Genomic DNA, 12,094 nt, shown 5'->3' with positions numbered 1-12,094 from the left:
TCTGTCGTACCTACTGCACACTTTACTGCCGTCACACTGTCCTCATACATGTCCTGCACCACCCTCACATACTTCTCTGACACACCTGACTTCCTCATACAATACCACAACTCCTCTCTCGGCACCCTGTCGTACGCTTTCTCTAAATCCACAAATACACAATGCAGCTCCTTCTGTCCTTCTCTATACTTCTCCATCAACATCCTTAAAGCAAATAAGGCATCCGTGGTGCTCTTCCTCGGCATGAAACCATACTGTTGCTCACAGATGGTCACCTCTTCTCTCAACCTGGCTTCCACTACTCTTTCCCATAACTTCATGGTGTGACTGATCAACTTAATTCCCCTGTAGTTACTGCAGGTCTGCACATCTCCCTTATGCTTAAAGATCGGTACCAGCACACTCCTTCTCCATTCCTCAGGCATCCTCTCCCCTTCCAGAATCCTGTTAAACAATCTGGTTAAAAACTCCACTGCCATCTCTCCTAAACATCTCCACGCTTCTACCGGTATGTCATCTGGTCCAACCGACTTTCCATTCTTCATCCTCTTAATCGCTGCTCTCACTTCCTCCTTACTAATCCTATCTACATCCTGCTTTACTAACTCCACATCCTCCAACCTTCTCTCTCTCTGATTTTCCTCATTCATCAGCTGCTCAAAATACTCCCTCCATCTTCTCAACACACTCTCCTCACTAGTCAACACATTTCCCTCTCCATCCTTTATTGCTCTAACTTGCAGTACATCCTTCCCAGCTCGGTCCCTCTGCTTGGCCAATCGGTATAAATCCTTTTCTCCTTCCTTAGTGTCCAACCTCTTATACAGTTCCTCATATGCCTTTTCCTTGGCTTTCGCCACATCCCTTTTAACCTGCTGCCGCATCTCCTTGTACTCCTGCCTACTTTTCTCATCACTCTGTCGATCCCACTTCTGTTTTGCCAACCTCTTCCCCCTAATGCTCTCCTGCACTTCCTCATTCCACCACCACGTCTCCTTGTCTTGCTTTCTATTTCCAGATGTCACACCAAGTACTTTTCTAGCTGCCTCCCTCATCACTCCTGCAGTAGTTGCCCAATCATCCGGCACCTCTTCACCTCCACCGAGCCCCTGTCTGACCTCTTCCCTGAACCTCACACTACACTCTTCCTCCTTTAGTTTCCACCATCTTATTCTTCTTTCAAACCTTACTTTCCTCCTCTTCTTCTTCGCCTCCAAAACCATCCTACAGACCACCATCCGATGCTGTCTAGCTACACTGTCCCCCGCCAACACCTTACAGTCTCCAATCTCCTTCAGGTTGCATCTCCTACACAGAAGATAATCCACCTGTGTGCACCTTCCTCCACTCTTATACGTCACCCTATGATCCTCCTTCTTCTTAAAATACGTGTTCACCACTGCCATTTCCATCCTTTTAGCAAAATCTACCACCATCTGACCTTCCACATTCCTCTCCTTAAAACCATACCTACCCATCACCTCCTCATCACCTCTGTTCCCTTCACCTACATGCCCATTAAAGTCTGCCCCAATCACCAATCGTTCTTTCCTAGGTACACCATCTACCACTTCATCTAATTCACTCCAGAATCTTTCTTTCTCCTCCATCTCACAGCCAACTTGTGGAGCATAGGCACTGATGACATTTATCATCATCCCTTCAACTTCCACCTTCACGATCATCACCCTATCAGAAACTCTCTTCACCTCCACTACACTCTTACTGTACGCTTCCTTCAGAATCACCCCTACACCATTTCTCTTCCCATCCACACCATGATAAAACAGTTTAAACCCACCTCCAATGTTCCTGGCCTTACTCCCTTTCCACTTGGTCTCCTGAACACACAACACATCTACCTTTCTCCTCTCCATCATATCAGCTATCTCTCTCCCTTTACCCGTCATAGTACCAACATTTAAAGTACCAACCCGAACCTCTACTCTCCTACAATGCTCCTTTTCCTGCCGTCTCTGTAGACGCCTTCCTCCTCTCCTTCTCCTCCTTCGGCCAACAGTAGCCCAATTTCCACCGGTACCCTGTCGGCTAACGATACCTGTGGCGGTCGTTGTTAACCCGGGCCTCGACCGATCCGGTATGAAATTCTCATTTGTGATCCGCATATTTGATTTGGCACATGTTTTACGCTGGATGCCCTTCCTAACGCAACCCTCCCCATTTACCCGGGCTTGGGACCGGCACTAAGAGTACACTGGCGTGTGCCCCCCTAATGGCTGGGTTCATTAGGGGGGCAAAGCTTGAACGAGGGCAAAGCTTGAATGAGCTTTCCTCATTCAAGCTTTCTATTTTAGTTATTTACAGTTCAGCGTCAGTTCAACAGCAAGTAGAACCTTTTGCGAGGAATAAATGATGGAAGAAACTCCTGACTCGAACTCGTCACAACACTCGTGGCCTTCTTTTCATGATTTTCTTTTTAAGGCGTTGAAAATAAGTTTTTGGCCTCATGATAATTTATTAGATATTAATCATTGTTTAACTTATTAATATCATTCTAGTAATATATCGGTGTGCTAAATGTAACATTAGCATCTTTTTACATAAACTGAGTTGATCAAGCAATGATCATAGGAACATTATAGCCGTGATGAATCATAGTACTTGGATACTTAAGAGCATTTGAAGGCAAATACTTTTATACTGTTACTTAAGTGAAAGTTTACAGGGAGCAGTTTTAAATTTATTGGAGTCATATTTTACTTACTGTACCTCTACTTTTACTCAAGTACCTGCTTTGTGTACTTTGTCTACCACTGTATGTATATATATATATATATATATATATATATATATATATATATATATATATATATATATATATATATATATATATATATATATATATATATAAAATTTTATTTTTGATGCTTTTCTTTCAGGGAAGAAAGCTTCCAAAATAATAAATATATATATATATTTGATTTTGGAAGCTTTCTTACCTGAAAGAAAAGCAACAAAAATACAATCAGACTTCCCTAATTCCCTACTACAAAAACAGAAAAAAACAAACCCCATCCCAAAAGTAATTGGCAGCCCCACCCCTACCACCAGTTAACTAAGTGACTGTGTACAGTGTTAGATACAGTGAGGAAAATAAGTATTTGAACACCCTGCTATTTTGCAAGTTCTCCCACTTAGAAATCATGGAGGGGTCTGAAATTGTCATCGTAGGTGCATGTCCACTGTGAGAGACATAATCTAAAAAAAAAATCCAGAAACCAAAATGTATGATTTTTTTAACTATTTATTTGTATGATACAGCTGCAAATAAGTATTTGAACACCTGAGAAAGTCAATGTTAATATTTGGTACAGGAGCCTTTGTTTGCAATTACAGAGGTCAAACGTTTTCTGTAGTTTTTCACCAGGTTTGCACACACTGCAGGAGGGATTTTGGCCCACTCCTCCACACAGATCTTCTCTAGATCAGTCAGGTTTCTGGCCTGTCGCTGAGAAACATGGAGTTTGAGCTCCCTCCAAAGATTCTCTATTGGGTTTAGGTCTGGAGACTGGCTAGGCCACACCAGAACTTTGATATGCTTCTTACAGAGCCACTCCTTGGTTATCCTGGCTGTGTGCTTCGGGTCATTGTCATGTTGGAAGACCCAGCCTTTACCCATCTTCAATGCTCTAACTGAGGGAAGGAAGTTGTTCCCCAAAATCTCGCAATACATGGCCCCGGTCATCCTCTCCTTAATACAGTGCAGTCGCCCTGTCCCATGTGCAGAAAAACACCCCCAAAGCATGATGCTACCACCCCCATGCTTCACAGTAGGGATGGTGTTCTTGGGATGGTACTCATCATTCTTCTTCTTCCAAACACGTTTAGTGGAATTATGACCCAAAAGTTCTATTTTGGTCTCATCTGACCACATGACTTTCTTCCATGACTCCTCTGGATCATCCAAATGGTCATTGGCAAACTTAAGACGTGCCTGGACATGTGCTGGTTTAAGCAGGGGAACCTTCCGTGCCATGCATGATTTCAAACCATGACGTCTTAGTGTATTACCAACAGTAACCTTGGAAACGGTGGTCCCAGCTCTTTTTAGGTCATTGACCAGCTCCTCCTGTGTAGTTCTGGGCTGATTTCTCACCTTCCTTAGGATCATTGAGACCCCACGAGGTGAGATCTTGCATGGAGCCCCAGTCCGAGGGAGATTGACAGTCATGTTTAGCTTCTTCCATTTTCTAATGATTGCTCCAACAGTGGACCTTTTTTCACAAAGCTGCTTGCCAATTTCCCCGTAGCCCTTTCCAGCTTTGTGGAGGTGTACAATTTTGTCTCTAGTGTTTTTGGACAGCTCTTTGGTCTTGGCCATGTTAGTACAGTGAGGAAAATAAGTATTTGAACACCCTAATATTTTGCAAGTTCTCCCACTTAGAAATCATGGAGGGGTCTGAAATTGTCATCGTAGGTGCATGTCCACTGTGAGAGACATAATCTAAAAAAAAATCCAGAAATCACAATGTATGATTTTTAAACTATTTATTTGTATGATACAGCTGCAAATAAGTATTTGAACACCTGAGAAAGTCAATGTTAATATTTGGTACAGTAGCCTTTGTTTGAGGTCAAACGTTTCCTGTAGTTTTTCATCAGGTTTGCACACACTGCAGGAGGGATTTTGGCCCACTCCTCCACACAGATCTTCTCTAGATCAGTCAGGTTTATATCCTGTCGCTGAGAAACACAGAGTTTGAGCTCCCTCCAAAGATTCTCTATTGGGTTTAGGTCTGGAGACTGGCTAGGCCATGCCAGAACCTTGATATGCTTCTTACAGAGCCACTCCTTGGTTATCCTGGCTGTGTGCTTCGGGTCATTGTCATGTTGGAAGACCCAGCCTTGCCCCATCTTCAATGCTCTAACTGAGGGAAGGAGGTTGTTACCCAAAATCTCGCAATACATGGCCCCGGTCATCCTCTGTGCAGTTGCCCTGTCCCATGTGCAGAAAAACACCCCCAAAGCATGATGCTACCACCCCCATGCTTCACAGTAGGGATGGTGTTCTTGGGATGGTACTCATCATTCTTCTTCCTCCAAACACGTTTAGTGAAATTATGACCCAAAAGTTCTATTTTGGTCGCATCTGACCACATGACTTTCTCCCATGACTCCTCTGGATCATCCAAATGGTCATTGGCAAACTTAAGACGTGCCTGGACATATGCTGGTTTAAGCAGGGGAACCTTCCGTGCCATGCATGATTTCAAACCATGACGTCTTAGTGTATTACCATCAGTAACCTTGGAAACGGTGGTCTCAGCTCTTTTCAGGTCATTGACCAGCTCCTCCCGTGTAGTTCTGGGTTGATTTCTTACCTTCCTTAGGATCATTGAGACCCCACGAGGTGAGATCTTGCATGGAGCCCCAGTCCGAGGGAGATTGACAGTCATGTTTAGCTTCTTCCACTTTCTAATGATTGCTCCAACAGTGGACCTTTTTTCACCGAGCTGCTTGGCAATTTCCCCGTAGTCCTTTCCAGCCTTGTGGAGGTGTACAATTTTGTCTCTAGTGTCTTTGGACAGCTCTTTGGTCTTGGCCATGTTAGTAGTTGGATTCTTACTGATTGTATGGGGTGGACAGTTGTCTTTATGCAGCTAACGACCTCAAACAGGTGCATCTAATTTAGGATAGTAAATGTAGTGGAGGTGGACATTTTAAAGGCAGACTAACAGGTCTTTGAGGGTCAGAATTCTAGCTGATAGATGGGTGTTCAAATACTTATTTGCAGCTGTATCATACAAATAAATTGTTAAAAAATCATATATTGTGATTTCTGGATTATTTTTTTTAGATTATGTCTCTAACAGTGGACATGCACCTACGATGACAATTTCAGACTCCTCCATGATTTCTAAGTGGGAGAACTTGCAAAATAGCAGGGTGTTCAAATACTAATTTTCCTCACTGTATATACAGAAGAAGTTAACAAGTCAAATCAAGAACAAACATTTACCAAATTAAGCCAATCACAAAAGATCACCAAGACTACACCAAGCACCACTACAACAACCCACTAAATCTATTTCATAAACAAAAAGAAACCGATTTCACAAAATATAGCTGAGTAAAAAGTACGATATTTGACTTTGAAATGTAGTGAAGTTAAAGTTGAATCCCACCTAAATGAAAATACTTCAGTAAAGTATGCAAAAAAGCTACTTAAGTACAGTACAGTCATTTATTACATTTAGTTTATTACTCTCCATCACTGGAAGTTCTGCTGCAAAGATTGATAAAAAGAGGCTGGGACTTTTAATGTACAAGAAGAAGGGAATGTATTCGGTCAACATAAAGACTACTCACCCAGTACAAACGATACAGGAATGAGTTGTGCATACTGATCACAGTAGATGGCAAGTCTCTCAAACAGCCTCCTTTGCTCATCATTTAAGAGCAATCTGTATCAAAATATGGTGATCACTTATATTCATACACATTCTCCTACACAATATTGTCTTCTATTACTGGTTAAGGACAAAATCTCCTTTTCTAAGTCCTGCTTAGAGCTTTTTAACCAGACAAAATACCACAGTGCAATGGTGCCAGTGGATTGCTTGTACCTGTACAGGACACTAATAATGTAGTAAAGTGCAATAAAGATGAGCAGCTCGCGGTACAGCAGCTTATAAATACTTCCTTTCCAGCGCAGTAGCAGGTAAGAAAAGGTCCCAAGACGAGCATCAGCAACCCTGCGTGAGTACGTTACTGTCATCGCTGACTTTCTGCTTTTGCTTTACCAGGACACAATTTAATGCTGCCGCTCAGGCTGCGGATTCTTGAAGTCTGTGTGGCATTTAAACAAAAAGAAAGTCAATAAAATGGTATAAGAAAATGATATTGTCATCGTGTGCATATTACTGTACATGTTGATTTCGTAAAAGGAATTAGAGTTGAATCCTCCAGGCATAGTATTTTATTCACAGCTTTGTTTATGCCAGGATTTAACATCTTAGTACAATTTATAATATATATTACAGTTTTGCTCAGTTGCTCATAAGCGTTTTTGAGATCAGGAATCAAAACTACACACGTCATGTAGTCACTTGTGCACATCATGAAAGCAATTTGCTTTAAAGAAATTGCGAATGCTTTTTCATTTAATCGATTGTGTACCATTGTCCACAATTGACAGGCTGCTACACTGTCAATTGTTTATTATAAAACTTTCTTTCCGCTTCTCCCATTAGGGGTCGCCACAGCGGATCATCCGTATTCATGATCTGCATGTTCGATTTGGCACGTTTTTACGCTGGATGCCCTTCCTAATGCAACCCTCCCCATTTATCCGGGCTTGGGACCGGCACTAAGAGTGCACCGGCTTGTGCAACCCTCATGGCTGGGGTGGGTTCCCTGACCGGGAACGAAGCCCATCCGCATCCTAATCACTAGACCAGAGCGCCGCATCCTAATCACTTGACCACCAATTGTTTGTTATATGTTGATTAAAATATATTATACTGATTCTCACCTGAATAGTATTAACCCACACAACATCTGGGCATCAGTTCATTGAATGCAAAATGGTTTAATCCGTTGTTATAATCTGTCAAGTTAAAATATTCTATAAATTTTTTTTTTATGTGTTCTGCATCCGATCAACCAATTATCAACTAGTTCTAAAAAATAGGTGAATCTCATGAACCTTCAATTGGCGACAGAGCAAAACACAGAATTACAATTTCTGAAAACGAATGAACAACCAGCAAATGAATGAACACTAGTACAGTACAGTAAAAGTGTGAACACACTTTACAATCAATATCCCACAAACCGTAGTTTATATCAAGAAATATTGAAAGCAAATGCTGTCATACTGACAACAAGACCAAACATTGTGACTCTCTTGTTCGTTAACAAAGACAACAGGGATGTTTATTGACACAAATACTTATTTATAAGAGATGTTTGAGATTTTTTTTTTGGCAAAAAAATTCTATTTGCGGTGCTGTTTGTACACATTGTTTTAAAAAATGCACTTACTGGTTTGCAAATATTGAGGATGAGTCGAAAAAATGCTCTATAGCAACGGAGAAAAACTAATAAAATGTAATACAAGGGATTTGAACACATGCTCTGCAATGGTGTGTCAGAGCACTGACCCAAATCTTTTAGATTCCAGGCTCCATACAGTATCACAAATGGGTTCTAATGTAATAAACACCTGAATACTTTGTCACTGCCACAACACAAAATAGTGACAAAAAAAAGAAAAAGTATTAAAGCTACTTACAGGATGGAAGGAAACGGACTTCAGGAGCAGCAGCAAAGTTAAAGATGTTGGAGAGAAAAAAGAAAAACTGAGACGCCTACAACTTAAGTCACTTGATCTGGTAATCTCATTTTAACAAAAGAGCATTGTGGGGGAAGCAGTGCTTTATTAATCTACAGTAATCCTTTAGTGAAAAACAACCTGAATTCACTGGCAGGACAAGTTTATCCCAATAATAGTGCAATGAGCAGTTTTATGGACCACCAATCTATTTAAAGGCTGCTCTTAAATGACATTCAATTGAATTAGAGCGCATAATTTCAGGGCAATGGGCAACACTTGGAGGAAAAAATTTTATTTGTGTTCTTATCTAATTTAATGATTATTCCTAGAGAAACCACTTTAACACATTAATGAAGTACTGTATTTTTCGGACTATAAGCCGCTACTTTTTTCCCCATATTTTGAACCCTGCGGCTTAAACAACGAAGCAGCTAATTTATGAATTTTTCCTGGGTTTTTCCCGGTTTCACAAACTTCAAGCCAAAAAACTGAACCCCATAACATTGGACCAAGGAAATTTCCGAACGGAAACAAAAAAACGCACCTCACCTGTGTTCTGAGCTGCACGGCATCGGGAGAAATTTTTTTTTTTTTTAAAAGCACGACGATGCCAAAAGATAAACTCCCGAGAGAAATAGTTGTAAAAGGAAGGAGGAAAAAGTGAACAATGACTTTCTTGGTAGGCTACTGTTTAGATACAAGCCGTTGTAGCACGTTGAGTCTGGGTGAAGGGAGAGCTTGCTAACTCCAGTTGCAACAGAAATCATATAAGCACAGACAGGTTTCCAAAACTCGTGCTTTTTTATTTTTCTTGGCAACAGCGTTACGGGTTAGTCAAAGAAACTTAGAAATGAGCATCAGAAAATAATAAGGACATATTCCTCGGTTTTGCACCCACGCAGTAATACCGGCAAAATGCAGTGGCAGGCTATTCCCAAAATACCGCTATGCTCCTAAAGGAAGCGCAATATATTTCACCCATTACTCCGTGTGTAACGTGTCTTTCGTTAAAGCCTGTGTAAAGTTCATTAGTGTAGACACCTGCAGCTTATAGACAGGTGCGGCTTATTTATGTTAAAAATAAAAATATTTGTAAAATTCAGTGGGTGCGGCTTATATATGGGTGCGCTTTATAGAATTTACGGTATGTTTATGTAGTGTAATATAAGTAAAGGTGTGTGAAAAATGTCTTTCCCTAACTCTTTTTCTCTTTCCCTCTCTTTCTTTCTCTCTCTCTCTTTCTTTAGGTTGCTAGCTTGGATACAGGATTAGAGAAACAAACAGAAAATAAATAAATAAATAAATAAATAAATAAATAAATAAATAAATAAATAAATAAATTCAATTCAATTCATTTTTATTTGTATAGCGCTTTTAACAATGAACATTGTCTCAAAGCAGCTTTACACAGATAATGTGGTGATTAAACGTAAATATGTTCTTTGTAAGTAAGTTTGTCCCTGATGAGCAACTGTGGCAAGGAAAAACTCCCCGAGATGGCATAAGGAAGAAACCTTGAGAGGAACCAGACGCAAGAGGGAACCCATCCTCATCTGGGTTGCACCAAATGTCCATTTGAAGCGGGTATACAATGTTGCGGGGTACAGTGATGACGATCAGAAGCAAACTGCACTCCCGAGTCAGTGCAGCAGACCGCCGACACCAACTACAGTCCAATTCATCCTCAAAGCACCCGTTCTACTCCGGAAGTACATGGAACCACCCAAGGTGTTGATGAGAGACGGTCCCAAGCTGCACAGAAGTGTGAAGATCCACGGAGGGGAGAGGGGCGGGAACAGTGGTCACTGGAGCCTCAGGAGCATGTTTAACTCGACCGAGAGAGAGAGAGAGAGAGAGAGAGAGAGAGAGAGAGAGAGAGAGAGAGAGAGAGAGAGAGAGTGACAGGAAGAGAAGGATATGGATTATTAAGTGTCCCTATTGGTGTATGAAAGTTAATGTCACTGTGCAGTTTGGACTCCGGCAAGACTCGCTATGGCAGCATAACTAAAAGGGAGAACCAGAAGGTAACACAGACATGAGGGATCTCTGGGATAAGAGACGACCCACCACACCACCATCAACAAACCTGAGTGAACACGTGAATGTGAGGGGACGACAGCATACAAATATACCAGTTCACCAAACACTCTATATCCATGCTCCCTCCAGATCTGAGCCTTTACCTAAGAAAAATCCTGGTAATATTATTCACATGAGACTCAAAGGAAAGACTCGGGTCAATAATCACACCGAGGTCTTTGACAGCCGTACACGCTGAAACAGAAACACCATCCAGAGATGCTATGTAATCGGAAAGTTTACTTCTAGCTGCATGTGGTCCTAGTAAAAGTACTTCCGTCTTATCTGAGTTGAGCAGAAGAAAGTTATTAAGCATCCACTGTCTATTGTACTTTACACACTTCTCAACATTGTTAAGCTGATCTCGCTCATCTGGCTTTGCTGAAATACACAGCTGTGTGTCATCAGCATAGCAATGGAAGCGAATCCCATGTTTATAAATGATTTCACCAAGAGGCAGCATATATAAAGAGATAAGCAAGTGGGCCTAAGACAGATCCTTGAGGAACACCAAACTTTACCTCATAGAGTGTGGAGAACTCACTTACATCAACAAACTGATAGCGATCAGTCAAGTAAGACCTGAGCCAAGAGAGAGCTGTTCCCTTTATTCCAACAACGTTCTCAAGTCTAGCAAGTAGTATAGTGTGATCAATGGTGTCAAAAGCTGCACTAAGGTGGAGCAAAACAAGTAAGGAGACAAAACCCTGATCAGAGGCCAATAACAGGTCATTTACCACCTTAACTAGCGCCGTCTCTGTGCTATGATGAGGCTGAAATCCTGACTGATACATTTCAAAAATGTTATTCATAAGTAGGTGTGAGCAGAGCTGCTGTGCTACAACCTTTTCAAAAATTTTGGATATAGAGGGGAGATTTGATATTGGTAAATAAATAACCACTATAACAAAAGTTGTTTTCTCATGATTACAACTTAATTTTCTCGTAAACTAAATTACTATTTCACTGATTTTATTAGACAGAGGCACTAAAGGTATCAGCAAGTGGTTGTGTTGCATAATGTATTACAGTATAATAATGTCAATGAGAGGACAGCATCAAATTTGCATCAATAAAGGGGACAGCATCTGCCTCTTTTAAACCAACTACCTGCATGTCTTCCTTCACCACATCCATAAACCTCCTCCTTGGTCTTCCTCTTTTCCTCCTTCCTGGTGGCTCCATCCTCAGCATTCTCCTACTGATATATCCCATGTCCCTCCTCTGCACATGTCCAAACCATCTCAATCTCGCCTCCCTCACCTTGTCTCCAAAACGTCTTACATGCGCTATCCCTCTATTAAACACATTTATAATCCTGTCCATCCTCGTCACTCCCAACGAAAACCTCAACATCTTCAGCTCTGCTACCTCCAGCTCCACCTCCTGTCTTTTACTCAATGCCACTGTCTCTAAACCATACAACATCACAGGTCTCACCACAGTCCTATAAACTTTCCCTTTCACTCTTGCAGATACTCTTCTATCACAAATCACTCCTGCTATCACTCTTCTCCACCCACTCCACCCTGCCTGCACTCTTTTCTTCACTTCTCTAACACACTCTCCATTACTTTGCACTGTTGACCCCAGATACCTGAACTTCTCCACCTCCACCACCTCTTCTCCCTGTAACCGCACCACTCCACTGTCCTTCCTCTCATTCACACACATGTACTCTGTCTTACTCCTACTGACATTTATAGCAACACATTT

At 41.4% G+C, this 12,094-nt stretch overlaps 1 protein-coding gene across 1 annotated transcript in view; it reads right to left on the bottom strand.

Moving 5' to 3' along the window:
• best1 (bestrophin 1) overlaps nt 1-8,416 on the bottom strand; it is an 84,516-nt gene extending 76,100 nt beyond the window's left edge. Inside the window, exons 1-3 of the mRNA XM_083546299.1 lie at nt 8,258-8,416; nt 6,588-6,810; nt 6,331-6,425 (exon numbers count right to left, since the gene is read on the bottom strand). Of these exons, the coding sequence (XP_083402425.1) occupies nt 6,331-6,425; nt 6,588-6,739 (247 nt within the window). The 5' untranslated portion in view covers nt 6,740-6,810; nt 8,258-8,416. The remainder of the gene's footprint in view (nt 1-6,330; nt 6,426-6,587; nt 6,811-8,257) is intronic.
• Between the last annotated feature and the right edge of the window lie 3,678 nt (nt 8,417-12,094).

Source organism: Silurus aristotelis (assembly GCF_946808225.1).
Source record: "Silurus aristotelis genome assembly, chromosome: 7".
NCBI lineage: Eukaryota > Metazoa > Chordata > Actinopteri > Siluriformes > Siluridae > Silurus > Silurus aristotelis.
This window is presented reverse-complemented; position numbering and strand designations above follow the sequence as displayed.